At 35.6% G+C, this 14,788-nt stretch overlaps 1 protein-coding gene across 1 annotated transcript; it reads right to left on the bottom strand.

Annotated features, from left to right (window-relative positions):
• On the bottom strand, window positions 6,473-8,089 carry LOC108661554. Its single transcript, XM_018118984.1, has 3 exons — window positions 7,949-8,089; window positions 7,323-7,865; window positions 6,473-7,147 (listed from the first exon to the last, which is right to left on the bottom strand). The coding sequence occupies exons 1-3, from the start codon at window positions 8,087-8,089 to the stop codon at window positions 6,473-6,475; spliced, it is 1,359 nt and encodes a 452-aa protein (XP_017974473.1).

A 14,788-nucleotide genomic window follows, 5' to 3' on the forward strand; every position in this document is an offset into this window, starting at 1 on the left:
GAAATAAAAACAATCCCCCATTGATATTCAGCCCTCATGGTTCGACCAACAAGGAACCCTAGAGAAATTGAATATTTCTTTTGTGTTTTTGTTCATAACCATGCTTAACTATCCCTAAACACTAACATAGTCTAAAATCAAATTATTCCAACAACAATTCCTCTTCCATACCCATTTTTCAGAATTGAATTCATCATGATAACTCAATATTCAACCATGGAAATCAAGAACAAAAGCATGGGTAAGCTAGGTATCAAGGAGAATTAAAGAAATTTTAACTTACCTAGCTTGTTTCCTTGATTTCTTCACTTTTTCTTTGAATTTCCACCTAGGTTTTCTTGTTTTTCCTTTTGTTCTTCCTTTTTTCTTGTTGCTGGATGCCTAGGCCGAATATGGTGAGAGAATTGGGGATTTAATGGGCTGATTTCTATAGAAAATAATAAAATAATCAAGCATGCCACGTGTCACATGCTTATTGGCCTAATTTTTTTAACTTTTTGACTTTTTCTTCTTAATTTTCCACCACAAATATTCTGGTACTTATCCAATCCTACCACAATTAAAATCCCTTGGTCTTGACAAGTGCTGGTGCGAAAAATTTACCGATTTGCCCTCGAGGTGAAAAAATTACGATTTTGCCCCTATACTGCGAAATGTACCAGAATCAAATTATTTCTACTTTTCAACCTCAAATAACACTAACATTGATCAATATTAACCAAATGGGGCAAAAAAACTCATTTTATAAAAATTTTCGTTTAGTCCTCTAGTGGCAAAATTACCATTTTTCCCTTGTGCTCCAAAAATATTGAGAATCACAATTTTTCACTGCTAAACATCATTTTATACTCAGATAATCATAATTATATTTCATATAATTATTCTTGGTCAAATGTGATCAAATCTTGGCTAGAAATCTCCATTTAATCATCAAATGGTAAAATAACCGTTTTATCCCTAATCGATCAATATTTTTGATGGACTCTAAACTGGACCTTGAACTTCGAATCACTATTCTAAGCCATTTTGTGGGTTTCAAAATTTTCAAATTCCTCGTAAAATTTCTATTTGAACTAGCTCAAGGCTCGATTTAACTTAGTTGTACCACTCGGTACAATACCGTCTTTTAATAGAGCTTGACAGGGTCTCACATTCTCTCCCACTAATAAAAATTCGGTCTCCGAATTTAAATTCAATGTAAAGTGGCTTACCTTTACATATCGAAGAGGTATGGATGCTTTGTCCGCATCTCATCCTTAGCTTCCCCCGTCACCTCCTTTAAATCCTAATACCAACATTGTCACTAGGGGTGGCTCCACCCTTCAGGGTAGCCCTTTCTCCCTTCCACGACGAGCAACAAAGGGTACCTATGAGAGCACTTGGCAAGCAGTATCACTCAGCCTCGTTGCCAACCTCCTGAATGTACCACATAGGCTGCCATATGCGCCTCCTCCAATATCTCTCTCCTCAGTTCATCATTATCCGACACATAAAGTCTATTTCCATACCTCAACATTTCATTTGTGCCTTTGGTAAACATCTTTTCCTTCTTTCCATAAGGATCCTCCAACTGATCCTTAAGCTCCTTAAGGTGTCTAACACCACTAAATTCACTAAGGTATTTTTATCCTTGATTCGAGCTACATAGGATTTATTTTCTTATTCAGTCACAAACACCTCCTTTAAAGGAGTGGGTAGGACTAAATATTCTTCTCTCCTATTCACAGGCGTACTCGCTCTCACCGGCCTAGCGACCCTACCACGTCTACCTCGCCCCCTACGGGTGGGTGCCCGTGGCCTATTAGTCATCTCAGTAGGGGCATCTTGCTCCCCCACTTGTCTTAAGGTGGCCCACGTCCTAGGTGGCATTCTTACCCAGACAAAAGCAAACACCTGTCATTAGCTATAGTTAAAGAGATAAAGTGGTTTCTAAGATTGGGAATCTATGCGGTCCGTTGGTCGTAAAATGTGCCGCGGTTCACACTTCACAACTGAAGTTCCCACATAAAAACCCGACACTCCGTTAGACCAAAAAATCAAAGCCTTAGGACCTAGACAAACCTAGAGCTCTGATACCACTATTGTCACGACCCAATTTCTCGGGCCATGACCGACGCATGAGCCTAATGAGCATAGCTCACTAAGCCCAAACAAGCCTATCCATTTACCTTTGCTTAACAAATTTATCATATCATGCATACACACACACCTTTTCTCGGGTGTGAACATAGCCAAAACACAATGGCATTATCGATAATAATATACATGCACTATACCAGTCATGTATTTAGCAATTTACATTGCATACACATATTCACATTGTTAGATTGTATTCACAATACAAAAGAATCCATGACTTCCAACGGAGACATTTACAATAAGAGGGATTACTATCGAATGCCAAATACATACCTAGGAGATGCACTACGGGGACTCCTCGATCTAGGGTCCAATAGTCACCTGATCTGAAAACATGAATTTTTATAAAACGTGAGTACAATACTCAGTGAGTGAACAATAAGGGAACAAGCATACCATCGGGAATGTTTATCGAAATCATGATGCATTCGTTTTCTCAAAAGCATGCAATTGTTTTAGCTCCTTTAAACCCTTCATGTAAATCCCACATGAGTAAATCACTTTACGAAAATCCATGCTCAACTATGGTACCAAACAAATGGGAAATATGGCAAAAACCCACAAGTTAGCAAAATGGATAGAAAGTTTCTCGCTGTAGCGAACTTCATTCTCGCTGCAGGGAGAACCAGAACATCAAGGAAAAAGTCACCATTTTCCCTTAAAACAAGTCATCCTGCTAAAATAACAATAGCAACATGCAACACATGTAAACTTCCAAATTTCCACAAAACAAATGCTTACATATTTGCATTTACAACCATATACCCATCATCAACATGCACACCATCCCATCATCATCATCATGCACATCATCCCATCATCATCATCTCATATGCAACGGCTTATGCGCATATAGTCGAGTCAGCAACGGCTTATGTGCACTCCTACTCGCACATAACCGGGTCCAAATCAACATGCAAAGAAGCATCCAATGCATATCATGCATTTTATCATATTGTGATAACACATAAACCATTGTATAGAACATTTTCACAATATAAAATCATTTTACTAAAAGCTTGTTCCCAAGGTACATTTTCTAAGAAAAGTTGGATAGAATCTTTCATATTCCCCAAAACAAGTTTGAAATGCAAGTCCACTCACCGGTATCGAAAATCCAGATTCCGGGTGCACTCGGACTAATAGCCCTCAAGCGTAATTCCTTTCTCTTTTCCGGATGTCTCACTACCTTGACAAATAACAAAGTCGAGAAATTTACTATATTGTCCCTAAATTGATATAAACTAATTTAAATTACTAATGCTTGATACGTAAATGCAAAAATACGTCCGATTACCGCTTAATCGCGGTATCGATTAAATTCGATCGATCACCCGATTAATTAGCGATTATGTCCAAATCACCTCCAAATTAATCCATTTCTCCTTTACTACCTTAGTTTACCACATACCATTTAAATAAAGCCAAATTCAGCATTAGAACCCTCACAGTTCCTTATAAAAAAATTCGGTCATTTGGTGCACTAGCACCGAAATTTTTCTGCATAACTGTTTCACCTTAATTCATCATATTTCCAAGCCATTTTGCTTGAAATAAAAACAATCCCCCATTGATATTCAGCCCTCATGGTTCGACCAACAAGGAACCCTAGAGAAATTGAATATTTCTTTTGTGTTTTTGTTCATAACCATGCTTAACTATCCCTAAACACTAACATAGTCTAAAATCAAATTATTCCAACAACAATTCCTCTTCCATACCCATTTTTCAGAATTGAATTCATCATGATAACTCAATATTCAACCATGGAAATCAAGAACAAAAGCATGGGTAAGCTAGGTATCAAGGAGAATTAAAGAAATTTTAACTTACCTAGCTTGTTTCCTTGATTTCTTCACTTTTTCTTTGAATTTCCACCTAGGTTTTCTTGTTTTTCCTTTTGTTCTTCCTTTTTTCTTGTTGCTGGATGCCTAGGCCGAATATGGTGAGAGAATTGGGGATTTAATGGGCTGATTTCTATAGAAAATAATAAAATAATCAAGCATGCCACGTGTCACATGCTTATTGGCCTAATTTTTTTAACTTTTTGACTTTTTCTTCTTAATTTTCCACCACAAATATTCTGATACTTATCCAATCCTACCACAATTAAAATCCCTTGGTCTTGACAAGTGCTGGTGCGAAACATTTACCGATTTGCCCCTGAAGTGAAAAAATTACGATTTTACCCCTATACTCCGAAATGTACCAGAATCAAATTATTTCTACTTTTCAACCTCAAATAACACTAACATTGATCAATATTAACCAAATGGGGCAAAAAAACTCGTTTTATAAAAATTTCAGTTTAGTCCTCTAGTGGCAAAATTACCATTTTGCCCTTGTGCTCTAAAAATATCGAGAATCACAATTTTTCGCTACTAAACATCATTTTATACTCAGATAATCATAATTATATTTCATATAATTATTCTTGGTCAAATGTGATCAAATCTTAGCTAGAAATCTCCATTTAATCATCAAATGGTAAAATGACCGTTTTATCCCTAATCGGTCAATTTTCCTGATGGACTCTAAACTGGACCTTGAACTCCGAATCACTATTCTAAGTCATTTTGTGGATTTCAAAATTTTCAAATTCCTCTTAGAATTTCTATTTGAACTAGTTCAAGGCTCGATTTAACTTAGTTGTACCACTCGGTACAATACCGTCTTTTAATCGAGCTTGACAAGGTCTCACATTTTCACTGCTATATAAATCCAATCCTGTTGGAATAAAAATCAGTTTAAACACATCTGACAATAATCAAGTTTCAATAGTCAATGCAATCACATATTAATTCCAAACCTCTCTATATAGTAAATATATATAAGCATATACACCACCACCGCCTCACCCAGCTTATGTGCACTCCCACATCGCACATAGTCAGAGTCATCGTGTGCATCCCCAACATCGTGCACAGCTAATACCAGCATGTGCATCCCCACATTGCGCACAGGCAATGTTATCATCCACACTCCCGCACTTATCATCACCGACATATGCTCCCCCACATCGCGCACATGCACTACTATATTTGTTACACAATATCACCTCTCAATGCACAACACATATATATTTATATCAACATAATAAAGGAGTACATGGATTCATCACAGTCACATTTCACAACACAACACAAAAACAACGTTTCATCAAGGGCTTGTTTTCGTGTGCATTTTGAAGAAAATCAATTAAAATATTTCAAGTAATTCATTCAAACATATATACATTTACCCAAAACATTTTAATACAAGTTCACTCAATTGTTTTTGTCAATGCTTTTGGATCGACTCCAACTGCAACTAATGCTTTGAGTGAAGATGTGGGGCCTCGTTGGAACCTTGGTAGATTTGTAGTTGAATTCTTTCTCAAGAGTTCTCAAGCTATTATGGACAATCTCTCTCTCTCTCTAAAATGTCTAACTAGTGAGAGAAAGTATTAAGGAAAGACCTTTGAGGGTTCTTGAAGTGTAGAAGTGAAAGAGCATGGAAAATCCTATGACAAGGTATATAAAAACATAAGTTTTGGGGTTACCATGAGAAAATTTATAGAGGTTTCAAAGCAAGCTTCCATGGAAGATGAGAAAATGTGAGAAGGGGAGAAGAGATGGAAGGAAAAAGAAGAAGCTGCTGGAAGTTAGAAGAAACTACTGGAAATTAGATATTTATATCTAAAGTTTTTCAAGTTTTACTTAATTTACAAAAATACCCTTAACAAGGTGGCTTTATCTTCCTCCTATCTTTTGTGCAATCTTTTTACTCTTTTGACACTAAAACAAGTCCATAATAGTCTAGAAATACTCGAGCTCACAAAAACTTAAAAATTTTGACTCGAGATGAAAAATGACCATTTTACCCTTACTATGGAAATTATCATTCTTTCTATTTTCTTCATTTATTTATCATTATATACATCATTCATTTATTCCTTAGGCTTACTTAGGCCTTAATAATATTAGGAAACCTACTTTTAGGAGCTAACTAAGAAAATAACGAAATTACCCCTAGTCTGTGTTATCGTGTCTACTTCTAGCTACGTGTCTATAAAGGTTGAGGTCTCACATAAACTTAAAAAGATATAGATCGGGTTGCCTCCCAAGAAGCACTTCTTTATAGTCACTAGCTTGACAATGATAACCCCTTTGTTGCTTCTTCATCATCGCAAAAATACTTGAGGCTTTGTTTCATTACCTTGAATGCTCTAGTAAGTGTACTAAAAATTTCAACATAGCTATAGGACAAGTTTTACCACCTTAAAGGTTTTCGACCAATATGGTTGAAGTTGCCATGGTAAGAGGTGGAGGCATGTACTAGAGAGTGTTACTTGTTATCCAACCTCAAAATCAAGATCACTGAAAGGTGGTAGATTCTGTACATCATAACATTGCTTCATGTTAAGATGTAGTGGCAATGGCTCTAACTCATGAGTTGATGCTTGCTTACTTGTAGATGGTGGAGTAGGATTACCTTCATCTTTATCAGCTAAATCCACTCTATAGCAATGAGTTGTGGTTGAAGGACTCATAGTTGTATTGAAAATAGTAAATTCAACTACCTCATCTCTAACTCTGAAAGTTATTCTACCTTCCCTTACATCTATTAATGCACCTGTAGTGGCTAAGAATGGATGTCTTAGTATGGTCAGAACCTCTTCATCCTCTTCCGTCTCAAGTACTATGAAGTATATTAGAATGAACAATTTTCCAAGTTTGAGCAAGACATTCTTTATCACACCACAGGGGTGCCTTATTGTTCTGTCAACTAGTTGCAAGGTGACTATAGTGTGTTGAATCCCTTTCAGTCCAATTCTCCTAGGAACAGACAAAGGCATAATTGAGACACCAACACTTAAATCACACAAAGCTTTTGAAAAATTAAAATTAACAATTGAGTAAGGGATAGAAAAACTCCCTTGGTCCCTAAGCTTTGGTGGAAGCTTATTATGGATTATTGCACTATACTCCTCAATGAGTGTAATTGTCTCAAAGTCCTTCAGTTTCCTCTTTTTTTGGCAATATTTCCTTCAGAAACTTCACATATGATGGCATTTGCTCTAAAGCTTCTACGAAAGGAATGTTGATGTGAAGCTTTTTGAATACATTAAGAAATTTTTGGAAGTGCTTACCACACTTTTGTTTATGAAGGCATTGAGGAAAGTGTGGTGGTGGTAAAGTTACCTTTGCTTCCTTCTTTTGACTTTGCTTATCAACTGTCTCAATCACTGTTTTATTCTCAACAAGCTCATCTTGAGAATTAGCTTGCTTAACACTATGTTCAACCTCTTTTTCACTCCTCAAGGTGATTGCCATAACTTGTTTTTTGCTGTCTCTCCTTGGATTCACCTTTGTATCACTAGGCAATGTTCCTTGAGGTCGGTTGTCTAATAAATTGGTAAGTTGACCAACCTGAGTCTCAAGGTTTTGAATTGATGCTGCTTGACTCTGAATGAGAGCTATTTGACTTTGTATAATGTTATCATTCTGTGTCATGTACTGCCTTAGAAGATCTTCCATAGTTGGCTTTTTTTCTGAAATAGGTGTGCCGGCTTGCTGGTGAAATACTAGAGGTGCATTTGGCCTTAGAGTTGAGGGTGAACTTTGGTTGAGAATGATTCCTCCACCTTGAGTTGTAAGTGTTGGAGTAGGGATTATTCTATTATCTATTACCCACAAATTGCACTGCCTTTTTTGGGCTTGGACACTAATGACTTGCATGATTATCTCCACATAACTCACAAGTTACAAAAAGGACTTTGCAAACTATCAGTACCAAAAGATTCAAGAGTTTTAGTTAAAGCAGCTACCTGAGCAGATAATGCTAAAAATGCATCTACATCATGAATTCCAGCTATTTTCCTATGTATTGCTTGTTCTGTTGGCCACTGGTAGTTGTTAGTAGCCATCTCTTCCAACAAATTGTATGCCTCATCAATCGATTTAGCCATTAAAGCTCCTCTGTAGCAGCGTCAATGGTAGTCTGAACATGCCCACTAAAACCATTATAAAAAGTTTGAACTTGAAGCCACTTTGGGAGCTCATGATGGGGACAACACCTAAGCAATTCTTTGTATCTTTCCTAGGCTTCATAGAATGATTCAGAATCTTGTTGCATGAATGATGTGATGCCATTTCGCATTTTTTCTGACTTAGCTGGATGGAAGAATTTGGCAAGAAATTTCTGAGCAAGATCATCCCATATTATCATGGAGTCAGTGGGGAATGCATTTAGCCATGCCTTAGCTTTATCCTTTAAGGAGAAGGGAAAAGGCCTTAACTGAATTGCATCATCTGTGACACCATTATGCTTGAACATGTCACAAATCTCTAAGAAGTTTGCTCTATGGCCATTAGGATCATCAGCTAAATGACCCCCAAATTGAACCGATGTTGGAATCATGGTGATGATAGCTGGCTTGATTTCCAAATTGTTTGCTTGAATAGCTAGCCTTTGAATGCTTGATGGAATTCCTTGTACCAAAGGAACAGCATAATCCCTTATGCAACCATTGTCAGCGACTACGCGCTCTTGGATTTGTTGTCCACCCTGTTGATCAGCCGTTGTATTTATTGGAGCAACACCTTGTCGATTTTCTCATCGAAGTCTACGAAATGTTCTCTCAATTTCTAGATCACACGAGATAGTCTCCAAGTTATTTGCTCTCTCATACAATAGCTAAACACAACTACAAAACAAAAATAAACCTAAATTAAGACTAATCTATAAAATTTGAATATTAGCAAATAACAAAGAAAACACAATTTCTGGTAATGGTGCCAAAAACTTGCTTTTAATTTTGCACACGTAGGTATATGTATTGAACAAGTAATATAGTGATGAAGTAGAGTGTCGTTCCCATGGAGATTTGTTCCTAAATTTTTACAAAGTACTAAAATCTTATAACAACTCAATCTTATTTAAGTAATCTGAAAATGGAAGAAAAACTAATTAAAAACAATTAAAAATCAACTCTAAATAAACTAACAAACTAAATAAGTTGAGAAAAGTAGTATATTAAATAGCTAGGATTATGGGTTCATTCAACATTTCATCTGATATCAGCTTTTTTGTTATTTATCTTTCTTAGGTGATTTTACTAACCTAGAATCCAAAGCTATGGACAAGTCTCCGTCGAGTTGCTTGTACAAATATCTAATGTAATTAGTTCACTATAAACTAAATAAGTTGAGAAAAGTAGTATATTAAATACCTAGGATTATAGGTTCATTCAACATTTCATCTGATACCAGCTTTTCTATTATTTATCTTTCCTGGGTGGTTTTGCTAACATAGAATCCAAAGCTATGGACAAGTCTCTGTCGAGTTGCTTGTACAAATACCTAACTTAATTAGTTCACTATATGTCTATACGAATCGATTAAATTAAGTTCATTAATCAAGTGTCCTAATGTGGCTATGTATGGCAATTAGCGTATGTCTACCCGAATTGCCAATAAGATCACCAAAGTGACGTGAACATATACTATTCAAGCCTTAATCCAATCTAAAATCTCTCTGTCGAGTCTCAATTAGATTCACAAATTAGTTAATTGTTGGTCAAGCAATCAAAAGCATTAAGAATAGATTTGAATAAGCAAAACTACACCCATTCATGGTAAATAAAAGAGAAACTAATATTAAAGCTACATGTTGAAACCCACCACAATCCTAGAAAGATAATTTAGCTCATAATAACTAATAAAAACAACATCCAAAGAATTTTAGCCATGAATCCAAATAAAAGAAACACAAAAGTAGAGAAAGAAAGTAAGTGTTGAAGCTTTGCAATATCAATTCTCTCTCAATTTTTCTTGTTTTCTTGCTTTGTTCTTGGCTCCAAATTACCAAAATAGTTGGTAGCTGCCTCCCCTTAAAACCTTTGAAAAAGGTCCTTTAAATAGGCTCCAAGTAACCTAATTTCTAAAATCCTGTCAAATTTTTATTTTTAGAAAATAGTCCAACTCCATGGCTTTGATTTCTTGGCACCATGGCACTGGTTTTTTTTGCTACAGTAGTGCTGTAGCGCTCCTTCTCCAGCATTGCAGTGCTGAGCTCTCAGGAAAATTGTATCGTGAGCTTCATTTTGCTAGTGTTGTAGCCTTGTTCTCCTAGTGTGGCAGCGATCTATCAAATTCGAATATAATTTTACCTTGATCTGCTTCAAACTGGGAAAAGTGGAAAACATAAAAGTTGTACCCTTATCTCTGAAATTTGCAATGGATTAAGAATCATATCAATTGAACTCTTGGATTGAAAGATATACTCCAAATACTGCATCATGTTTAGTCTATGTGTACTACTGCACTGCTCCAAATTTAATAAATATTTTGGCCACGATCCAATCCGAATTGGGTAAAGTGATAAACATAAAAGTTGTAGTCCTCCCTTTTAGAAGTCTAGTGATCAAAGAATCACTTCATTTGAAATTCTTTACATAAAGATATGGTCAAAATACCATAACATATACGAATGAAGACATCACCATATTTGCACAGATTTTCATCAAATGAGCCTTCACACTAAACTTCCTACAAAAAGCAATAAGAGAAATAACCAATACTACTCTTAAAGTAATTTAAAACAAAATAACATAAAATTAAACTAAAATAACTTAAATTAACTATTCAACATGTAATCAAACTTAAACTAGAAAAACACTTAAAATGCTACAATTCAAACCTAAAATCTCAAAGATCTAACTACTTAAGCCCCCAAAATGTGTCAAAATAACTCTACGTAATAGAGTTATCAAGCAATCCTTAAAATTGCACAAAATATTCTTTTCATTTAAAGACATTATACTCTTAAATCTAGGAGTGTTTTGTCATCATCAAAAAAAGGGAAAAATGTTAACTTTATATGTTCTTTATGATAACAAAACATTCTTCATTCATTAATGTCCAACTTCATTATAACTTTATTCATTAACTTTATACTCTTAAGTGTGTAGGATTTAATTTTATAACCCTAACAAAGTTGTTAGTTAAAGGCAAGTCGAGGAGCTTGCTAAGTTTAATGAAGAGTTAATCAGTTAAGAAGGAAAAAGCAAGTAATGAACAAAAACATAAACTTAGTAACTGATTGTGAAGGGACCTTAATCAGCTAAGGCATGGTTGTGTGATAAGTTGAAGCAAAATAGAAATACGCTAATCAGTTAAAAGGTCTGGTTAATTGGTTAGAGCATAAGGTCCTAGTATCTTCAAGCGCCGAAAACAAGTTTGAAAATATAGCTGACCATTGAAGGGAGCGAAAATAGAGATGTTCAAAATTTGAAGATCTTTTAGTTCATTAAAGGTGATTTTAATCAGTTGTGGTTGAATGAAGTAAAGCTTCAATCAGCTATGCAAAGTGCTGACCATTTAAAGGAAAACTGTTGTGTAGAGAAGTGAAAACAGAAAGTTTGTAATCGATTAGAGCTTGCCATAACTAGTTAGAGAAAGTCTACTGAAGAAGAGAAGTTTGAAGGCAGCAAACTCTTAATCGGCTAGAGCCTCTTATAATTTGTTAGAGTAGAGAACACGGTAGTGGTACAGTGCTAAGCAAAGAAGCTATAATCGATTAAAGTTGCTTGTAATTGGTTAGCCAAAGACAGTCTACCTTTTTGAATTTAAATACTAAAAGACAAAATAACGGCTAGAAATGAATTAGAGTTGTTTCTAATGTATAAAAACTGTCTCCAATAGAAAAAGCTGACTCCTCAGGTACAAAAGGAAGCTCTAATGGTCAAAAACAACAGATTTGAAGAGAAAAGAGGTACTTTGACTAAAAAACCAAATATTATTCACCAAAAACACTTGATCTTCATTCCAAAACAAGAAAAAGTGTTTGAACTTGATTGTAATCTATCCAGACTTGTAAAGGTACTTAGTTGTACTTTTTTTTTCTTCTCTTTCTTGGGAAATTAAAATGTGAGAAGCACTTTAAAGCTTGTTGTAGGGAATTAGAGCTTGGGTTAGAAGCTCTCCTTGTAAAAGCTTGGTGGAAGCTGTTAATTCCATCGGTATAGTGACGTTGGGCTGAAAATCCTTGATTGGGAGATCAAGGTAGTGGATGTAGGTCAAGGGGACTGAACTACTATGAATACTCTTACATTGTCTACTTCTCTTTACCTTTCCTTACTTGGTGTTTTGTAATTCTAATAAGTTTTAGTCTTTCCCTTCATCTAGTTGATTAAGAGCTCTTCAAGCTCTAAAGGGATGAACAAAAAATTTTTAGTGCTATTCACCCCTCTGTAGCACTCCAATTGGACCAAAAACCATCTGACACGTCCACTTCGCTGTGTCTATCATGAGGTTTTACTTCGTATTCGATTTATTTTTGTATGTAGGCATAATGTGTGATTTGAATTTGTGTAAGAGTTGTTGAGTATGAACTTGCTTTGATGGCCAATATATGGCCTTATGACTATTGTATTAAATATGGAGTATCAACTATGTGTCAAGGGGCAACATTTATGTATTTGAGTTGAAATATTATTTGAATATATGAGTTTTGAAACCCTTGGCTATGTGTCATGACCTAAACTTGGGGTTCCGTTACCAATGCACAAGCTTGGTAGGCGGAGCCCATGAGTCTCGAACAAGCCTCAAAACTTTAAATCACATAACACATAGCCAAAGGATTTCATAACCAAATATTTATAATTAAAATTCAAATTTAAATATAAAATATTATCCCTAGCACATAATTCATACAAAATATTCATAAGGCCATACATTGGGCATTAAAGTAGGTTCGTACTTTACAACCCTTAAAACAAGTTTAAATGGCACAACATGCCTACATACAAAACTAAACCAAAAGTGGAGCTGAAGCTCACAACAGATGCATCAGAGTGGCCATATCGGGTGGAAACCTACTCGATGAAAAAACTGGGTTGTAACTAAACAATCTTTGCCACATAATCTTGTGGCCTATTTATCTACACATGGTACAAAACGGGTGAGTCATCTAATACTTAGTGAGGGGTGCAAATAAATAACATTTATATATATAAATATACAAACAATTATTTAAAGCACTACTAGTGCAACCAAAGATTCTAGCAATCATCTATAATATTATGGGAAATCATCATCCCCAAGGAGTCTCCATAAATATCATACATATCATTGGGCTTGTCTTCATAGCCATACAAAGTTATCCCCCACGGCACACCCTAGTTGCCAAAGTATCATATCAAATTTAGATCAAATTTATCATGGCCAATCCAAGGCTATCTTATGTCTTGCACACAAATTGAATCACAATCATAGCATGGTCCTCCCTAAGACATCATCAAATCATGCACAATGGCCAACTTGTTGGCCCCATTAATTTTTGATGATAATAAATCATTCCTATTTATGTGTGTCTAATACCTTTACTTGAGTGTGCAGGAAATTAATATATGAAATTAATTTATTAACTCTTCAAAGAGTATTCTTGAAAGAAAAAGAGGGATAAAATCAACAAGATGTAACTGTCTAACAAAGAGGAAGCTTATTGGTGAAACAAGGAAGAAAGTTGGTTGATCAAAGTTTCAAATTAGAGAAATGGCGGGCTGAAGAGTTTGAGAAACAAAATCAACTTAGTCGACCAAGACAGTCGATTAACTGCTTTCTACCAAGATCTGCAAACCAGAAACAGAATCAACTTAGTTGACCAAGTCAGTCGACTAAAAGCTCTCTGTCTGTAATTTGAACCAGAGCACTATAAGACAGATTAACGGCTAGAACTCATCCTCAACTGTTTCCAACGGCCATAAACTATCAAATTGCCATCAAAGTTGCATCTCCAAGTATAAAAGGGTCTTCCAACAGTGAGAAACAAGTTTTTTGAAGCCTTGAATGAGATTTGAGCTATAGAATGTAGAAAAAAACTAGAAAAGCTTCACTGCACCTTACTGCACTTAAACGCCAATCTTTATAATAGAGTTCAACACTTCATCTTGCACCATCTAGATCAAGTAAGTGATCATAGGTACTTCTTTATTACTTCTCTTGTATTCTTAGAGTGAAGGAGTTACTCTAAGGGGTTATTCAAGCTTGGGATAGCTTGATTGTTGTAGGTTGTGATTGAGCTTTGGAAAATCACTTTGGGTTTTAGTTGTGCCCATGAAAAACTAGTGTAAAAGGTTTTAGCTGAGCCTAGTAAAAGCCATTGTAAAGCTTGGTGAAAACTTGCGAATTTCACCGATGTTTAGTGAATTTGTGAAAAAAACCTTGGTTGGATAATCAAGGTAGTGGATGTAGGTCTTGGACCGAACCAGTTTAAATTGTTGTGCATCTTATACTCTGTTTTTAATTTTTTAAGTTCTGAAAATTAGTTTCCAATATTGTTAAGAGCCAAATTGTGCTATTCACCCCCCTCTAGCACATATTATAGGAACCAACATAACTGGTGGAGTCAAATCACACTCAGGGCGAAGCTATAAAGGAGAAACAAATCACGCACGTGCTGAAACAACGTTCGAAGAATCAAAATCATCGTCTTGAGTAATCTCCCAATGGACTGCATCACTTGGAGTATTCTAAGACAAATGGCATCAAAGCATTGTAGACAAGAATCATAGGCAACACTAATACCACCATCCCTGTTTACCACCATCTCTATAGGCACAGAACAGAGTCACAGGGGGATAAGACTCCAGTCAACCTTAAATCAA

This window comes from Theobroma cacao, chromosome 4 (assembly GCF_000208745.1).
Source record: "Theobroma cacao cultivar B97-61/B2 chromosome 4, Criollo_cocoa_genome_V2, whole genome shotgun sequence".
NCBI classification, from domain to species: domain Eukaryota; kingdom Viridiplantae; phylum Streptophyta; class Magnoliopsida; order Malvales; family Malvaceae; genus Theobroma; species Theobroma cacao.